This window comes from Calonectris borealis, chromosome 7, assembly GCF_964195595.1.
Source record: "Calonectris borealis chromosome 7, bCalBor7.hap1.2, whole genome shotgun sequence".
NCBI classification, from domain to species: Eukaryota; Metazoa; Chordata; class Aves; order Procellariiformes; family Procellariidae; genus Calonectris; species Calonectris borealis.
This window is the reverse complement of record NC_134318.1, coordinates 28,448,893-28,468,537: the sequence shown is the minus strand read 5'-3', so window position 1 is coordinate 28,468,537 and position 19,645 is coordinate 28,448,893. Positions and strand designations below refer to the sequence as shown.

Here is a 19,645-nt window from a genome sequence, read left to right as displayed (position 1 = left end):
ACTATCACAAATCGAGAGAAGCAGGGGAGGAAGTGAAAATAGAAGGTAAAGCAAATTCTGGCCGAAGGATCGAGCTTTGGAGTCTCCGTTCTCCCTTTGTTTCTTGTCCTAAATAGGATTGGCGATAAAGCTGCTTTAGCAGCTGGGTAGGGAATACGCGTGAAAGCTGAATCGCTGTCTCGTAGCAGCCTGGTCTCATGAACTCCTGTACTCTAATTTGCTCTTCCCTACTGGCCACCTGTATTTCTTTAATGGTAAATAATTTATCCGGTGAAGAACAAACAGTCTCTCGGGGTGGTGGGGGGGAAGTGGTGTAGGCTTGTTCGTTGAGCACTTAGTAATGAGTCAAGGTAGGAGCGGAGGTAATAAAAGCCGAGCTGGGGGCCCTGGCCGTTGCCTTGTGCGGTTCAGTTTGGCTTGCGTGCGCGGTCTTGTGCGTGCGTTGGGTTCGGTAGCAGGGCAGCGCGCCGTTCGGAGCGCGGGGCTGTGCGCCAGAGGAGCGGGGCCAGGCTGAGGGAGGTTCCGTAGCTGCCTGCGTGCACCAGTAGGCACTGGTGTTGCTTTCATTCTCTCTGCGGCCACCAGCTCTCTCTCTGCAGAGGGGCAGGTCCCCAGCTCCCGATTAACATACGGAAAGCTCCAGTGACAGTCTTGCTGTCCTCCTGCACAGGAGCACAAGGCAAACTCGGCAGTGACACCAGGCTTCAGCTGGTCCTTGTTTGAGACCCATGTTTGCTTTCTCACGCCCGTACTTCGGGTTGAACTACTTTTGACGTTATGCATTATTGATACAGAAATGCTGAATACTAAAAAGTAGGTTACAGTAAGTGATGTATAATGGAACCCACATGAGTGTAGGCATTTCTGCTAACCTTTGTGTTCAGTCCTAGGATGATTTTTGAGAGTGATGCATAGGGATTTCCTAGCTTTAGGAAAGTTTATAGTGCTGCACACTGTCTAGCCCAGGTTTCTTTTCTCCTGAGAAATTGCCTTTCTCAGCTTGTGCTATTGAAAAGTAGGTAATTTAGGGTTTGCATTTGCTAACATGATTTTTCAGTGCATTTTTTTTTAAGATCCTTAAATAACTGTTACATTGCAAACTAACTATTGTATTCCTTGTGTACTAATACTGGTATTAAAAACAAAAAGCAAAATGGAAAGGTAGCTGGGTGTTGTCATTGGTTTAGCTTTACTGGGCAAATCTCTTAAATAAAAAACTTGGTTTGACTAGAGACTACATCTTACACTTATGCGGGAATAGTAAGTCTTTACGTGTAAATAGCTTGAAAGCCTTGTGCTGTAAACTAGCATTTATCGTTTTTTTTTTCTGTATGTCTGAATACATCTGTCAAATTTATGAAAATAGCCTTTGAAAGTGATGAACCATATTCCCATCTGCCATTCTTTAGGATGTATTACACTCTGCAAGCTTTTCCCAGAACATTTTAAATCGACACTTTTAGTCCTGCGATTATCAGAAATACCAAGTTTTTCTGGTTTTCCTGGAGGACTTGCTGATGGTCTTGCACTGTTAAGCTGAAGTTGTTCAGACTTAAAGGAACACAGTTTCGAATTCTTCTTTTAAAGCTGTTTTCTGTAATACAAATGTGTATCATGATGAGAGTGCAGAATACGTTGCACCCAGTCCCAGAAAGAAGCATCCATGCTGTGTTGTAGAAGTAGAAAAGAAACATAATTAGCTCTGTTAGGCAGCTTAAAAAGTCTTCTAATTTGCCTCAGCTCCTTTTGACTCAGGATGGGTTTTGAGCTGCTCCAGTTTGTTACTGGAAGAGGCAGCTGCCTCTTCTGAACCTGCAGGAGCATATCTGGTCACCTTCTGAAGTAAAAGATCCTTTGTGGAGTAGCAGTGGACTGTATCCCCACATACACTTGGGTCACGTTCTGCAATCCAGATGCTCTAGCAGATGTGAAATGAGAGGCCCTGCTAATTGCTCTTCTGTGGGAACGTGTGCTGCTGTGAAGGGAAGGGCAGAAAGCTCCAGGTCGTACCTGCAAGTGTTGGGATTAATGCTAGACCTGAAAGTAGGCGACTCCCTGACCTCAGCGGGAGGGATCTGAAATGCTCTTGTGTTGGAAATCAACTGAAGTTTTGTGAATGGAACTGATTTAATTAAGGAAATTCCTGAGTATCACAATTTCATCTTCTTGTGCAACCAAAACCGAGTCCTCATTCCGTGGCTGCTCGGAGTCAAACAGCAGCAATGCAGAGCTTGCTCTGGTGTCCTCGCTGAGGCGGGTCACCTCGCTCAGGCTTTCCTGCCTGAGCCTGCTGAGCTCTCTAATTTCCTAGAGGCCCGACAAAAGTGGGTCTGGGGAGAGGGGGAGGATTTAAATCCCAATTCAGGAAGATACTTCAGCAAATCACTAATTTCTTAATCTGCAAACTCTGCTCTGGCAGATGCCCAGCCATGGGTACTTGCTGAATTGTGGTTTTAACTGGAAGTGAGTAGCAGGTTCTTGGACCTGTTTAGGAATGTGATTCATGTAGCAAGTAACAGGTACAGACCAGCAGCAATTTCAAAAACAGAGCTTGAAGTGTTAGGGGCAAATCCAGGAATAAGGAGTTTGATACAATGGAGATGGCAAAGAGATTAAAATAAAAGTTGATCTTTTTAATACAGTTATTCTCAAGACACTTTAATAGATGTTGCAGTGCTGGAAGGATCCCATATAACACCGTTCGTGGGAGTAATGTTTCCCCTGATCTGGTTCCTTTGATGCAGCCTCTGTGACTTAAAATCCAAGATGTTCTCAATTGTCAAGTAGGAAATTCAAGTAGGAAATTGTCAAGTAGTCAAGAAGAAATCTGAATGAGTTCACACTTGGGAACTATGAATTAATTAAGTTCCTTCTTGCCCGCCTCCCCAAAAACCCCAGACAACACAACCTTTAAAAGCTCTCTTTTAGTATCATGAAGAGGGAGTGCAAAACAAATGCATCTTATTTTTACAGGTTACTTTTAAAGTATCAGAATTTACAGGTTGTGTTTGAAGGAAAACTTCTGAAGTCTTCTCTTGCCTCCTCCTCCTCTGCAGGTGTCATGCAGCTCTGCAGGAGGTCTACTGAGTACACACTTGACTAAAAGGCAGATTTTTGTATGAGATGGCTACAGCTCAGATCTCCAGGCATTGTTTAAAAGCTCAGCTAAAATTAGGAGTGCTTAAAGTATATTTCAGAGCGTAGAAATATAAGCGCTGCTGCCTAAAAACGCAAAGGTCGCCTGTATGAAAATACAGCTGCATCTCCCCAGGGGACCGACCAGAGTCTCGGGCTGTAACCTACCGAGCGCCCGCAGTAACGCAGCGAAGGACAGGGCAGAGGCTTCAGCTGCAGCCTGTGCGAGCCTGCTGTGGATCCAGCAACTCGCTTCCCCCAGCCCGCCGAGGCTCCCGCCTTATCTCCCTTGCTGCTGCTGCCTCGTCAAAGCTTGCAAGCCTACCTTTGCTGGACTCCCGCCTCCAGGTGCAGATCAGACTGACTTGTGCTGACAGGAGTGGTTTGTCTGTGCAGGGTTATCAGCAAACTGTCTGTAAAGACTGTAGTGCTAAATAGGCGGTTTTGTTACACCTGCTAAGCTTGGTGGTTTTTTGTTTTGTTTTGTTTTGTTTTTTCTGACGTGCACCAAGATCCCATCATTGCGTGTCCCAGATCCCTCCTGCCCAGCTAACAAGGTGTAGGGCTTGCTTAACTCGTTTTAGAATGACATTCCTAACTTTGAAAGGGGCTTTTATGGTTTCCTTTCTTAAAGCCGAGCCTTTGACTGTGCTTTTCTTCTCGCTGAGCTTTAGAGGAAGGCTCTGACACTAATTTTGAAAGTTACTCTGGTTCTGCAGGGGAAAAACTGACGCTAGGAGAAGCTGAACAGCTTCCCCACACGTGAAGTGGTTTTCATACACACATCGGATGCCTGTGCTGGGACCCTTGCTGTAATCTAAGCCTGAGGTGCTTACTTGGAGAATCCAGTAGTTTCCACCATGTTCCCCTTTTAGGTGGTATATTTTTGGGTTTGTTTTTTTTTTTCCCCCAGATGATACGCTGTGGTCATATCTTCCTGAGATTCCTTTCAGGTCTTTAAAGCAAGTAGCTGTGTTTGAGGTCCTAACAGTGGTTTAAAACAACTCTTTGGTTTTGAAAGGAGACTAAAATAAGACACTCTAGGATTCTGGTTTTGCCTAAGAAGCTTTCATAACAAATGTGCTCTGCTTGTATGGAAATACAAGTGTTCTTCTGATGTCCAGCTATCAAACAGACCAAGATGTGAAAGCTAAACCAGCTTGCTCCACGGCTGAAGTGTGTTCGCCAAAAACAAAGTTCTCGTCGGACTGTGGTGGCAGCTACCCAACCTCACTGCTCGCTAGAGGTCTGCCAGGCTGTAATTCAGTGAGCTTTTCTGCTGATGCGTTAAAAAAAGTAGATTTTTGCTCCTGTTTCAGGACCTGTGTTGGCCTTTCTCTGATAGACACAAGTGTGTATGGTCAGGGTGACTGCTCGACTGCTCTTTAATTCTAGCCTTCTTGCCTATACCTGTCCTTATGTTGGTGCCTTTACTTTTGTGTGAGTGTAGACTGGATTGCTGATTGATAACAGCAAAAAGAACATAACCCTGGATTTAAAAGAAATACACCTTGCAGCTCCTTTAATGATCTTATTATTAAATTAGGAATAATAATTAGTAACAAAGCTTAAAGTCAGTGTAACCTAGCACCAAGTGACAAAGGTAGTGACTTAGTGCTGGCAAAGAGCAGGTTGGTGAGATTTGGGTATTGGCTATTTGGTCTGTTCTTTTATAGCTCCTGAGTGAAAAAAAGGACTTTCCGTGCGAGATTAATGAGAGTAGCGAGGCCTCAGCAGGACAAGAGGGAATCTGGCACTCAGCCTTTCGTGGGTCAAAAACCCCCACGGCATACATGGTTTGGGCTCTGGCATCGCTGTCTGAATGCGCGAGTCTCTGCGAGAAGGATTTTTCAGAGGTGGTTTTGCTGCGATTTCTGGGGATGGTGCCATTCTGTATTTCTCTGGTCATGTAAAGCACAGTAAAAATGCCAAGATCCCGTTAGTGCTGTGGTCCTGTTACCACCGCGTGGTTAAGCGTGAGTTCATTTCTCTGAGCTTTCAGGGTTTGCGTCGTGCACTTACTGTTAATACGATAAAAAACGTCTGCGGTAGAGGAGATCTGTGAGTGCTTGATGGGCAGCATGTGCTAATGGGTCATCATCGCTTCGGTTTCCTCTGCGGAGGTTAGGACTCATTTTCCTGCTGGTGGGAGCAGTGGGACCAGGGAGGTGCAGAAGTCAGAGGGAGGCAATCTGTGAAGGCATCTCGGGAGGGATCTGCCTGGCTGTGGGTGAGGAGTGATGAGTCACTTCTGCATTTTCCAAAGGATCTGTTCCTTTGCAGGCATAAGCTGTTGTTGATAATTTTTTTTCTTTTATTTTTCCCTTTATGGCAAACCAGCAATTGATGGGTTTTGTCCCCAGTATAAAGAAACAAACAATACCTATCATTATGCTGCAGGAAGGAAAATGGCACAGAGATAAAGTACATTTTAACTGCGGCATCCAATTATAAAGGGTAAACTGCCAAAATCGAGGAGGCTTTAAATATGGTAAATAACCCTAAAGAAAACTGGGTGAATTAGTGATGATGGCATGTTACATGCTAAGCAAGGTGTAGTTCCCTGCCGCAGTTTGCCACATAGCTGGACAAATACTTGATGCGTGGGGGAGATGGGACCTTTTTTAGTGGACATTAGCCGTGGTCAGATGAGGTTTGTATTTGTTAGTCTTCCTGTAGCATTGAGATGTGTGACAGTATAAACAAAGGAGAAAAATAATTGTAAGCCAGGATACCAAGGTGAATTTTTGAAAGGAGAATAGACTCTCTTAAGAGGGGGAGGAAGGACAATAGTGTGTAATGACAAGGGTTAAAAAAAAAAAAGAGATGATGTGAGGGATGTGCAGAAATGGAAGGATGAGAGGTTTGAGCTGAAGGGGAGGGCTGTGCATTAGTGCAGAGGAAACCTCTCCCCACTGGCACGCATAGAGACATTTCCTGCCTTATGTTTTGGTTTCTTAATAGTTATCTGACTATAAAATTAACCTACATCATTTAATGGTAGTTGAATGGCAGTTAAATTAACCCACTTTCAAAATAGAGCTTACCTAGCCCGTCAGCTCTGAGACAGCCTCGTCCCCAGGCATCCGGGGCTGCAATCCGCTTCTCTGCCTTAACCTATTTCCCAAGCAGCCAGCCAAAGCGGTGCATCAGGAACAGGCTTGCTGCTCAGCCTGGCAGTAGACAGAGAATACGGACACGTGTCAAACTGCTAATTCATATTTCACTAGGCATTTTCGTGCAAGGAGGTATAGCATCGGCACGTGGGGAACGCTGCCGTTAGGAGTTGTGATACTGTTTCTATTAACAGCATGGCCTTGATTATCTGAGGCCCAATTATCTGAATCTCCAGGTTATCTGAAATGGGGTCATATCCCCCAACGTCTGTTAATTACACCCAAGATACCCTCTGCTCTCCAAATGTCTTCCACTGGCCTCTCCCAAGCTTTGGCGATGGGGTTGTGCTGAGTGTGTTTAGCTCTAGCGAGCGCTCTACCTAATTGCTGCATTTGGTTTTTCATATCCGTGTTGGAAAAAAAAAAATCCAGGATGTTCGTAGGCTTTAAAATCCTTGAAGACTTCTAGAAGTAGACAGTGGCTGTGCGTGGCAATGTGCCTTTTGGAGCTGGGACCAGCAATGTCTGCAGAGAGGGCATCCGACGCATTTGGGTTCCCCCCCCCGCAGGTGCAGCCCTGCAGTGTAGGTGCAGCGTAGGAGGGGAAGGTGGGATTTATCACAGCGCAGCACATCCTGCTCACAAGCCTTAATTTACTGGAGACGAGTGCACCTTCCGTGGGGGGTTCGCCTGTTGTTGAACCTCTGCAGCTGTAGTGGCTCCATGCCCGTGTGCGTGCCCGAGGGCTGGGTAGGGAGGGGTTTGTCCCCAGTTTCCTGCAGGACAGACGGGGAGCCGACAGTGATGGGCTCGGGAGCGGGGAAGAGGCCATACACCTGCCTCCCCTCGGGTCCCGAGCCAGTGTGCGTTCCCAGCTCGTACCTGGGATAAAGATACTCAGGGCATCCCCCCCTACTCCATAGGACTGGTCCCTGTGGTTCGTTCTCCCTTGCCTTAACTGGGTGCTGCTTTTTTTAAAACATACGCAAAGCTGTGAAAATCATTGTAAGAACTTTTTTTTTTTGCTCTGAACGCTTTTGTTATCTGTCTTCTGGTGCTATCTGTTTTTCTATCTATTCTGGTCTTCTGGTACCATCTATTCTTTTGGAGCACCTAGCTCAGGGAAGATGCTGAGTACTGCCTCATAGAGAAACACTCATGGTAATTTATTTTTTTTTTTCCTTAAAGGGAAGATCCCAGATGTCCTTGATAATGAGAAAAATTAGCAAGGACAATTCTGGAAAGGCTTTGAAAGCTAATATGTAGAATAATGTTTCCAACGTGATAAATTTCCCTTGGTTTTAAAGGAATAGCTCAGTGGTAAGATTTTTAATTAGTCATTAAATATTGTATTAGAAGTATCACAAGTGATGATAAACTGCTGTAGAATACGGTTGGGTTAGTTACTTGGGGAAGGTGGGAGTGGAGGAAGCTATGACAGGAATATAAAAAAGATAAACTTATTTGAGGTTGCTATTGTTTTTTTTAATGTGAAACCAACTTTGGTTTGTTTGATTTTTATTTGGCTACAGGTGGGGAGAAGGTGATTTTTAATGTTTAAGTACTTTAAAAATAAATAAACAAATAAAAGACACTACTCTGAAGGGTTAAAAGCCTGAATCTGTAATGGATGTCTGTTGTTTATCCAGTCAGTTGGTTTATTGTACAACCTGGATACCTTGACAAATACATGCAGCTGACAAAAACCCCAACCAAACAAAACCCATCTATAACTTGTTTCTTCCTGCTTTTCAGTTGAAATGCAAGCTCAATCCATCCCCACGCGCGTCACCAAGGACGGCGTAAATTCAGGGGCCTTGAGAACCCAGCAGCAATATTTCCATAGTGATTTTGGCTGTGCTTTGCACAACTTCAGCTTTTAATTTAGAGAAGAAAAATGCTTCTTCTCCTTCCTAGCTGTTGTGTGGAGTCTCACTCTTTCTGTGCCGCTTTTCTATTTTTTGTCAGTGCAGCAAGAGAGAATTACTGTAGCACCCACAGAGGTGTGAAGGGACTCATTCATCTGTGTGGGGAGCGTTAGGTGCCAGGCATATTTCTGAGGATTGAAATACAGGCATTTAAACTGGTACATCCAGTGTCAGCCTTTAACTGGGGCTTTGAGAGATGAGCTCCAGAAAATCTTGCTGCAGTGGCTTACTTGGCTGTTTTGCCCATCCCCTGCAAGGGATCGCCGCATCCCAGAGCGGTGCGAGCAGAAGAAAACGTGTCCCCCCACCGCCACCTCTCAAAGCACGAGGTCTTTGCTGCAGCTGTGAGTGAAGATGGGTTTGAGCACGATACCGTGTGTCAAATGGGGCAGGGAAGACGGAACATGGGTTGCCTTTTGCTGCCCTAGGATAATAATTTCTGGTGGAGAACTGGCAGTAGCCATGGCTCTGGGTCCGCTGCAGTGACGTTGGTGTGGGCTGCTGCTGAAAGACGCGGTGCCACCTCCTGCCTCGGCCCGGTGCCTTTCCCCGCCGGTGTTTGCTTTCGCAGAGCCACTCCAGCAAGCCAAACTAGGGCTGGCAGAGAACTCCTTTCCTCCTTCCGCTGGGCGAGAGCCTCGTGTGGCTCTGCATGCAGCCCCCCTGGCACTGGGGAGAGCGAGCCCACCTTGGGCAACCCGCAGCCACAGCCGCTTTCAAGCGCACATTTAGCACGCAGGATTCACAACGCCCCCGGGGCTGGGGTCAGCTCACCTGACTGCCAGCAGTGAGCGAGCTCCTTTTAAGAGGCTCCTCCTTTGCAATCCCTCAAAATGACATTTCCACTCACCCTGAAAAATAAATGAAGTGGCTGAAGCCAGCAGGGCTGGAGCTACCACCCAAGGGCAGCGAAACGCGCTGCCTTGGACCTTGCGTCAAAGTGGGCATGGTCAATGCTTTGAGTTCAGCTGATGGAGAGCATCGCTCACCAGTTAGGCTTTCTCCTTAGTCATCCACGTTTCTCAAATCTCTGCTTTTAGCCAGGTTTCCAAGGCACCCTTTGCCTTGGTGGGGTACTCCAGTGGTACCTCTGGTTTTGGGTGGTGCGAGGCAGCGCTCCACCAACTGGCACGGAATCAGCTGTGTGGCAGCAGGAGAGGGAGGGGAGAGGTCATCCCCATAAAAATACTAAATTGGATTTTATAAGTTTATAGCTATGTGTTGTTTCTTTTACAGAACTATAATCCTGGTGCTTAGAGTGGTCTGAAAGGAACAGAAACACTTAGCCTTGAACTTTGGTTCTGCTGCTGCTTCTTGTGCCTCTGAGGTACAAAACATACCTGTAAACTTATAATCAATCAAACCAATGTTCAAGGGCTAGAAAAAGAAACCCAAAAAGGGCACAGGCTTCATGTTCAATAGTGAGAAACTTGGGGTGGGCAAACCAGAGGATTGCAGTTGGCAATCGGCAGGTTTTCGGAGACCAGTGTCCCAGGTAGGTTGGTATGAACCAGCTGATTTCTTTCTCCCTCTCTTTCTTCTCCCCCTTGCTCCCCCCGAAAATACACTCTTGAATCACAGGCAGGCTGGGCTGCCCGTAAAGCTCTGTTTCTGGCATTCACAAGCAGAACAAGCGCAGTGTCACCCCAGTTCATCTGGAAAAGGGGAGATGTGGCAACCCTACCAGCAGGTCAGGGGCACGGCAGGAGCTGGCTCCGCAAGGTGGGCAAAGCTCCTCGGGCTGCACAGGATGAAATCCAGATAACTCGTCCTTTCCCCCCATACTGTAAATCCTATACCTGTGCAGTCTATAGGTGTTACGAACAGACAAACCCCTGCCTTCCCCCAGCCCCATCATCCCCAACCGCGTGGCCTTTGTTGGAGGCCCCGGGTCCCCCCCCCAGCAAGAGCTGGGGGAGGGTTGACTTCAAACTCCACTAAACAGTAGAGGCACAATGCAAACAAATGTATTGCAGCACGCAGCTATGCAAATAGCTTTAGAGCACAGCACGTTTTCCCCAGCGTTAATTGCTGCACCGCCAGGGTTGCGTAGCAACAGCTCCGTTTGTGTCTCTGACAGCTCCTGCCCCTTGATGCCTCTGACACCTTCTGCGGCAGGCGGGGAAGGAGGAGAGAACAGGGCTGCCCTGGAAAAGCTAGAAGGGCCAGGAGGTAGCGAGGTGATAAGATTTGCTTGGGACGCCGGGGTGTCTTCTGCTGGCAGGGGACAGCATGTGCAGCGGGGCTGGAAGCGGGGCGCTGCGGTGCAGGGGCAGAGGAGCCCCCAGAGCCGCAGCCTTGCGTAGGCAGCTTTCCAGGCTGGTGGCCAGAAAGGGCAGACGTGCCATCTCCCAGGCTCTGCAGGAAAGCTCACTGGCAGGTGGGTTGTCTCTCCCATCGCAGTGAACCCATTCGGGTTTGTGTCCGTGCTTGCAGCTTGGCTGTAGGCAGAGTGTCCCCAGTAAGTCTCCTCTCCCAGCCACGGAGCTGCAGTAGGCTTGTGGCTTCTCCAGCCCTTGAGAGAGGTGACACGTTCCGCACGCACACCCGAAGCTAAGAGAGCCTCGGACCAAGCCCCGTGGGAAGGGGTGAGCACAGGTGCCGAGGAGAAGGCTGCAGATGGTTGGGGCGGCCCTGGGCTCCCTCACTTGTCTGCTGAGCCCAGAGGCTTCTGCAGGGCTGACCTGTGCCTCCCGAAAGGCAGGCTCTTCAGAAGACAGGGGTGTCTGCCTCCTGAGAACAATTTTTCCTCCTGTTTAAAACCGTGTTCCCAATTCCCATCCTCTGCATTTGCCAGTAGCTCTTCAGCTCCCGCTGCGCCTTTGCCAGCAGGGCCGAGGAACCTGTTAGTAGCCGACACCTCCCCCCAGCTCTGCGATCAGCTCTCCTCTCCTCTCTGATAAGCCACGTAAATAAATAGTTTCTCTGCAACGGTTTACACAGTCCATAAGCAACCCTGCCTGAAGCCACGCGGCACTTGAAATAAACTCTTCTAATACACCTGAGCATGAAACAAGCTCTTCTCCAAAACTGCCTTAAGTAGGAAGGATGCAGGCAACCCTGCGTCCATCGGCTGCCGGGCAAGAGAATGGCCATGGGCATGTTTTATTTAGTAGTAATAGCCAGAACAGACAGGAGTGGTGGGAAGCGCTGAGCAGCTACCAAGGCGCACAGATTAGCAGGTCCCAGGGAGCACAGGGCTGTGTCTGGGGATGGAGAGGCACGGGCTGCGGTTCAGCGCCCCGGGGAGACGGGGAGAGGAAGGACCGAGGTGGGATCCAGCCATGCTCAGAGCCTGGCTACAGGTGGCGGGGAGAGTTCTGCCTCAAGGTTATCCTTCAAAACTGAGAAAAAGGGGATACTGCCTGCAGCACCCGAACAGGAGCGGGCTGGGGAAGGAGCAGGTGAGCTCAAGGCGAGAAGTTGCAGCCTGTCTTTGAGCCAAAGTGATGTGAAAGCAGAGGACCCTGAACGCAACGCGCCCGCAGAAGCAGCGGAACTGTTTCGCTGAGTGTGAGATGGGTCTTCTAAGGACAAAGGGCATTGAGGCTGAATGGATTTATTTCCTTCGTCAAGCAGGAAAAATATTTATCTGGTTTTTAAATTTACAGCTTGACAAGCTGTGTGTATCTCAGATTGACTCCTTGGAGTACAGTGGGGCAAATAAGGTGAAGATGAGCACCATGGCCTCAGTCACACTTCAGAGGAAGAAACTAGGTGAAAGCAAGGCAGAAATGCCACCTGGAGCCTTTAGGACCAGGGAACCCGGGTCCCCTCTGCCATACGAGCAGGACATGGGTCTTTTCCAGCCCCGCACGCCCGTGCAAAGCAGGCGTGACCTGCGACTGGCTGCGTTCAGCTTCGCTACTGCAAGGCAAGGCAGGACCGTGCCCGGCCACTTTGGTCCCTTCTCTCAAAGTAGGGACTCGGTACACAGACCCACAATCTCCTCCCTCGCCAGGCATCGCCCAGCCGGTATCTCGTCTTTTCTTCCTCGCCACCCACCCGAACAACCACTTCGCCTATGCCATGGGCTCTTCCTTCACAACCGTTTGCGTGTAGCACCCGAAGGCTCCCCGACAAGAAGGCGTTTGGCTGCTTTGCCACCGTAACGGCTTCCCGAGGCTGCCTGGGGAGTGTGGTGGCCGGGTGGGCCGGGGCAGGGCCACACCTCTGCTGCCGCCGTTATAAATTCAGGCTCGCTGGGGGAAGATGGCTGCCGCTCTTACGAGCTGGGCTTGCGAGCAGGTAAGAAGAAAGCAACCGTCCTCTTTGCAAAGGTGGAAAAAAAGTTGTGCTGAGCTCTGCCTCTTCGCAAAGTCCCCCGCTCCAAGCCTTCCTCTTGCAGGGGGAGGCGAAAGGTTTTTTTATCCTCTTTGTTATTCAGCAGGGCAAGGGGAGGAGCTGGGCTGTGTAAGAGACCCTGGCTGACATAACTCTTCCCATGCAGGGCTCTGGAGAGGGGCCAGGTTGTACCTGAGCATTTTTATTTAAACTGATCCCAGGCATTGCAAATTGAAAGGTAGAACCAGTCGAGACGGTTGCTGGAGGGCGTTTTTCTTGCCCAGGTGTAGTAAAGCAGTCTCGAGGTATGTTGTTTATCGCTAACCCTGGGAGTATGTTCTGGAGGTGCTGGAGCGCATTCGGCGAGCCGAGCTCGCTCAGCCTTTCCGGGGGGTTTTGGGAAAACGTTGCCCGAGAAGCCTTTAAGGAAACTGAGTGGCTGTGATTGAGAGGTGAAGCCTTGTCATGCTTAAAAATTTGGGCAAACTGGAAAGCAAAGGGCTGGCTAGCAGATGCTCAGGGCAGGCTTGGCTGCAGCCTAGCACTTCTGGGTGAAGAGGAGACCAGGTGCCACCTGGGCAGCCTGGAGCCCAAAGCGGCCCCTGGGCGCCTTTCCCTGCCCTTTGCCGAGTTTGGGAGCAGACCCCATGAGCTGGGGGAAGCGGGTTGCTGGAGGTGCCTCCCCGGTGCTTGTCAGTTCAAAGAGAGCAGCAGCAAGCAGTGAGCAGCAGGCGGGGGCTGCCCGGGGCCGGCTCCGGCACGCCGGCTGCCACCAAGCACGGCCGGCTCCGGTCCCTGGCTTTCCCTCCTCCTCCTCTCCGCCGACGGCTCCTCCGAGCCGGGGCTCTTCCTCCCTGACTGCCTGTCGAGTCCTGCACCTGGCAGCGTGGGAAGGGAAAACCCACTCTAGATAAAGCTGCTTTTCCCCACCCTGGCCCCGAACCCTGCGAACCCCTGAACCCCATTGCCCCCCTTGACCCAGCCGAGCGAGCGAGGTCGGTGTCCGATGCTGAGGGGGGAGAGCAAGGCTGCAGCGGGGGGAAATGACTTTCACTCCTCTGGTACAAGGCCAGGAGGTGCAAAGTGCAACTGTTACTGCAAAGCAACCCGGCGTTGCTGGCAAAGATCCCGTGCCAAACAGCGTGGGTGCCAAGGCGCGCGGCCCCCTCGGCGTGGCAGGGACTGGGTGGGAATCGCCCACGCTGCCGTTGGGAACAGATACGGTCTCCATAACAGCGCCTGGCGTTGCACTGCTAACGAGTTCATGCAAACACTGGGTAATTACCCCTGAACCTCTCCACCAGTAAGTCCTTATTAATTGCCTCTGCCAAGCAGGTAAATGATAATCGCCTTGGTTTGCGAGCTAGCTAGTGGCAGTGATCCTGTGCTGCGAAGCACACCTTTCTGAGCGACCGCTGCACGTTGACAGTCAGCCCATCAGCTGCAGAGCCACTTTATTAAATGGCAGTAAATCAAAGGTCAGTGCGGTGCAAAAGGCAAGGCACCGCACCACGCAAGGGTGCATTGCTGCCTGCACCTCCTGCCAAAATGGATGGGAACTCACCAAAATTTCTGCACCCATTACAGAGGAGGCTCGGATCTGCTCAGTTTGCTCTAGACCCATCTTCTGCCACCAAGATGTAAGCAGAATGTGAAGACTTACAGTAGTTCAAGATTTCTGGCATCTGGCTGCCTAGCTGGGCCGCTGCTCTGCTCCCACCCAGCCTGGCTGTGCAGATCGAGCACGCAGAGGTGTGCAACCGTCCTGGTGGGTCCCAGAAGTGCTGGGCCTTCTACACCGGGCACCGTGCAGATACTAAATGTGACTCTTACTGGGAAATTTAGGTTTGCTTTGAACATGTCACATGGTGCTTACACAGGCAGAAGCGTAATTATGGGTGCTCTGGCAGTGGGAGACAAACAAAAGTGCAGTCCGTGTCCTGCCAGCAATATGCATATGTAAGTGTGCACGCTGGGGACTGACGGGATACCTGCCAGCCGCGGGACAGCAGGATGCTTGGTCTCACCTGGAGGTCAGGCAAGCGATTCGCCTGAGTGGGAGGAGAAGGGTTATTCCAGTTTTGCAGCATAAACTTTTATTCCCTGGGACATTCCCTGGTTACTGATTGCTTCTCTCTTTGTCTCTCTAGTGAGGATGCAGCAGAGACAATAGCAATAGACTCTAACAATCAGCCGAAGTCTCCACTGGAAAAGTTTATGGTCAGACTGTGTACACATCACCAGAAGCAATTCATTCGTGTGCTAAACGACATATACACTGAAGTACAACCAGACTCTGAAGGCCAGCAGTTGTCTGAATCCGAGAGCATGGAGGCCTCTACTTGTGGCTCTGGTTGTAGCCAGCGAAGCACTGAAAATCAGGATAAGGGTGCTACTTGTACTGAATCAAAGCCCCCTTCTTCCTCGGACCCAGGACAGTCGGGGTGCGATGGCCCCCTGCATGTTACAGGACAAGCCCCGAAGCAGCCGGTGGAGCTGAAGTCTCTGGACAGAGCAGAGAGCTCCAGCCCTGCTGTGAGAAGGGACTTCTCCGAGCTCCCCGTCACCAGGCTTCGTTCTGCTAGTCCAAAGGATAGCTCCACCCAAGGATACCTCAGCACATTGAACTCTTCCTCTTTGAATTTCCATCATGCCGCAAAGAGCCTGGAAGGGCAGCAAGCTGCTGGACACGAGCAAGAAGCCGATGTCAGAAAGTGTGAGGACAATAAAGAGCAGCTAGCAGGTAAGACTCTCATGGAAGGTTATATCTCGGTCAAAGTGGCAAATGTGAATGGCAGCGAGGACAGCTTAGACGGCTGTCTGGGGTCCCAAAAGAGCTCTTTCAGAGCTCTGCCGGAAGACTCCTGGGATCCTGGCTTTGCGGTGACCCCCCCTCGCAGAGCCGACAAAGAGAACACTTTGCAATGCAGCTCGAAAGCATCTTTGCACCAGGACTTCGACGCAAAAGAACAAGATGCGAGACCAAAGCAAGAAAACCACCTGCACGCCATGGCCAAGGGCAAGGCAGGCTGCCACCTGCACCCGGCCGACAAGGGCCCGCTCGACAAGTCCAAAGAGGGCTGGCTGCCCGCCGGCGCTGCGCCAGCCGCCCATCGGACCCCCGGCGGGCACCCCCGCGCCAAGGCAGCCTCCCTCAGATCCACTCGGAAGAGCAAGAAGGCATCGGGGCTTAGGATCAACGACTACGACAACCAGTGCGACGTGGTCTACATCAGCCAGCCCATCACCGAGTGCCATTTCGAGAGTCAGCGGTCGGTGTCGTCCCGCAAGACGGCGAGGAAGAGCACGCGGGGGTACTACTTCAACGGGGAGTGCTGCGAGCTCCCGACTGTCCGCACGCTGGTTAAGAGCTCCCGGGCGGAGGAGAGGGGGAGCAGCCCGGCACTACGAACAGAGACCCTCGTAAGCGCTAAGCCGCCCCTGGTGCTCTCGGTGGGGGGGTCTGTGGGGGCAGGACGGGAAGGTGAGAAGAGGGTTTCCCTGAGGCTCCTGGCTAAAGGGGCACCAACCAGCCGAGAAACGAAAGAGAGAGCTGAGCTGGGCTCCGTGCAGCCCCGGGATACCCGGGCGCTGCGGTCGAGGGAAGCCACTGTGGCCGTGCCCTTCTTCTCCCTCTCTGCTCCACCCAGCCCCCAGAAAGAGGACAGCTCGGCCGGCTCGCCACCCCCCCGCTCCCCTCCCGCCGAAGGTGGGGGGATGAGAGTGGGGGATACCGTCCCCTGGGAGGCTGGCAGCAGCCTGGGCTCCTCTGGGGATGGCGGTGGGCAGGCTGCTGATTTTGCTGCCCTTCCCATCTCAGAAGCACCAGACGGGGAGAAAGGTTGCCCAGGCTCTGACGTACAGACTGATCTGGACCTCTCCACCAGCCTGGAGCCAAAGTCCCCCTTGCAGCCCTCCGCCGCCGTGGACACAGAACCCCTGGCCCATGATGGTGCCAGGGATCCTGCCCAGCTTCCAGGCGCGGGAGACGCGGAGCCCTGCGGGCTGTGTCCGGCAGAGCCCTCCCCACGCTCTCCAGGCTGGCAGGCTCCTGATGAGCCCCTTGCCACCGTGGACGGGGGGAGCCCCCCAGAGCCCCCTGCCATCTTGCAGTGTGTGGATGTGAACAAAAGCATCGATGCTGAACCAGAAGCCGAATTATCAGGCATGGCGGGTGACGGCTCCCTTGAGCAAGAGGAGGCTGTGCTGGCCAGCACAGCCCTCCCCAAAATCTCAGAAGGGGAGGCAGAGCCGAATAACAGCCCAGCAGGTGAAAAAGAGCCCACTGAAGGGGAAACGCCACCTGAACCCGACGGCTCAGACACTGCAGAGAAAGACTCTGTCTCTTCCAAAGACAGTCTAGACAAGAAGCGAAAGAAGGGCAGGAGAGCGCTTGTGGCATCGGACCGGTGTCTCCGAAGCCAGCAATCCCAGTCACCCGCCGAGGGCAGTGCTGAAGACGCTGGCTCTTCCAGCTCTGTGCAGCTTCCTTGCCTTCAGATCAAACTCTCCAAGGGCCCTGGCGCTAAGCGATTCAAGAGAGAAGTGCACCTGGATGAGGCAGCATCCACGCACTTCCCAAACGACTGCTTCCCCAACGCGCTGCTCAAAACCAGCGAGGGGCTGGGCACCGGCCAGGCTCCAGAGAGCATCGCTGAGCAGCGGCCAGGCGAGGAGAATGGTGTCACTACCAGACAAACCTATAAAAGCATCTTGGCGAAAGAGACTGCGGCAGCGGGAGAAAATTCCTCTAAAGATGACCCCTCTGCTAACAGCAGCCAAAGTCAATCGGGTGAGGTGCTGGAAACCAGTGTCCAGGCTGATTCTGAGAAGCGAAGCATTCTCCTCCCTCTGGAGAGCAGCATGCCTGCAAATGATGCCGAGCAAGTGGATGTGAAACCAGGCGATGCCAGTGCAAAGGACGAGGAGAGCTCTGACAGTGCCATGGACAGGGGCAAGCTGGAGAGCTATGAGCCGGTGGCCAATTCGCCTCCGTGTCCCAGCAGCAGAGGTGGAAGCAAGCATCTTCCAGCAAAGGCTGCGAAGCATAAAAAGGTCGCCCTGCAGTTTTATAACTTAAGACACGCACACGCACCTGTAGACACCGCAAAAAAGAGCACACCAGGGAAGGAGTCTATGCAAGCGATCCCCAAACCGAGGGACGAATGCAGTTCAGGGAATGACGACTCCCCGGCGTTGGAGGACATAGACACGGCTGACAGCAAACCAAAGTTCATGGAGTGGTGTGCTGAAGAGGAGAACCAGGAACTCATTGCCGAGTTCAACACCCAGTACATGAAAGTTCAGAAGGGCTGGATTCAGCTGGAGAAGGAGGTGCAGCCAACCCCCAAGGTAAAGAACAAAGCCGACAAACTGAAAGAGATTTGGAAAAGCAAGAAAAGGACACGGAAAAGTAGAGGCTCGCTGGAAGTGCAGAAGCTTTCTCCTGTTCAGATGCTGTTTATGAAGGCCTTTAAGCTGTCCGACATCTGCCAGTGGTTTCTGGAGACGACTGAAACCAGGTCTCTAGTGATCGTGAAGAAACTCAACACCCGTCTCCCGGGGGAGATCCCCCCCATCAAAGTCCCTATGCAGAAATATTCCTCTTCCAGTCTCTACCCCAGCTCACTGCAAGCCGAACGTTTGAAAAAACACCTCAAGAAGTTCGCTGCCACTACCCCGGCTCGGAATAACCTGAAGAACCAAAAGCTTTGGGCCAAAATTCGGGAGAATGCTGATAAAGCGGAGGCTGAAGAAGCCACCACTCCCAGCCAGACGTCTCCCACCGACGCCGGCACCGAGGACCTGAGCGAAGACAAAACCATCCAGCCTGCCCCCAGCTTACCCACGCAGGCCAGCACCAGGATCCTGCGCAAGTACTCCAACCTGCGGGGCAAGCTGCGAGCCCAGCACCGCGTGGTGAGGGCAGAGAAGAAGAGCGATGGCCCGGGGGACCACCCGTCCCTGGAGAGCAAGCAGAGTCGGAAAAGTGTGTGCATCAACCCGCTGATGTCTCCAAAGTTGGCCTTGCAGATCAAAGCAGATGCCTTTCCTGCTAAATCTCCATCAGTGGATGGGACGGGGAAGGGGCGGAAGGGGAAGAGCAGGTCCCACGAGGACCCCTCGCCCAAAGCTGATCTCCAGCTCAGCAGGAAGAAGAGGACGCTGAAGGAGAGCGGGAGCACCCAGGAGCGGTCAGGCTCCTCCACCAAGGACAAGCTGCCTGCCAAGAAGGCCAGTAAAATAAAGCATTCGGAGGTCAGCGCGAAAGCTCCCGCCACCCGAAAGCAGGCTGCCATGGAGAGGAGCAATAAGCTGGCTAGAAAAATGTCTTTGAAAGAGAAGAGAGCTCCGAAAAGGCAGCTGGAGAAGGTGCGGCTCCCCATGCGGAAGGGCAAGGAGAACACAAGCAGACGGGCCGTGCTGCCCCCCGGCCACGAAGAGCTGGCCAAGTCCCCAAAGCAGAAGCCCCTGGGGGAGTCCTCCACACGGTCACAGAAGATGGCCAACAAGAAGCCCAGCGGTGGGAAGACCCTGACGAGGTCCATGAAGAAGATGCAGGAGAGCAGCGGGTCGCAGGGCAAGAGGAAGCTGAGGGCAAAAGTGGACTGTTCGCACAGCAAGCGCTCGCGACTGGATCCGAAATAGCGAAGAACCAGTAGCCATGTACAAAACTGATGTATAGTAGTAACCCTTTACCATGCATTAACTAAAGCTGCTTTTATAAGCTGTAGCAAGCCTTTAAAAATCCGCAGTTAAAGGATAACGCCCGTGATTTTAGGCATCGGCAGATGTGTCTTGGACAGAGAAGAGGTCGGCCTGTCTGGCTCTGCTGTTCAGAAGGAAGTTTCTGCAGTTTGAACGTTCCTTGGGTTTTTTTTTAAACTTGGAACCAGGCAGTTTTAGTTAAAAGTACAGTGCCTTATTTATCACTTTAAAAATAAAAATAAGAAGCTCGTCTGTGTGATTTGGAGGCTTGCGTTTTATACTTGAGGCACAAGCACTTGTACTGTAGCAGAAAGAAAACCACCTTCGTGCACATGAAGTAGCTTTCGGCAGCCTTTGGGTGCACGCAAACATTTCCCTTTCCTTCGGAGTGCTCCTCCTGTCTGTCTTCTTAGTGGCATTTAAAGCAAAACCAAAACCATTTCCCATCACTGAGGGAGAGAAAGGCGAATCTGT

The 19,645-nt window shown here is 51.5% G+C and overlaps 1 protein-coding gene across 1 annotated transcript; it reads left to right on the top strand.

Moving 5' to 3' along the window:
- The first annotated feature begins 9,606 nt into the window (after nucleotides 1-9,606).
- Nucleotides 9,607-19,430, top strand: LOC142084320 (uncharacterized). The gene is made up of 2 exons (XM_075154848.1): nucleotides 9,607-9,674; nucleotides 14,614-19,430. Exon 2 carries the CDS (start codon nucleotides 14,681-14,683, stop codon nucleotides 19,109-19,111), a length of 4,431 nt encoding a protein of 1,476 aa, XP_075010949.1. The 5' UTR covers nucleotides 9,607-9,674; nucleotides 14,614-14,680; the 3' UTR covers nucleotides 19,112-19,430.
- Nucleotides 19,431-19,645: the final 215 nt, after the last annotated feature.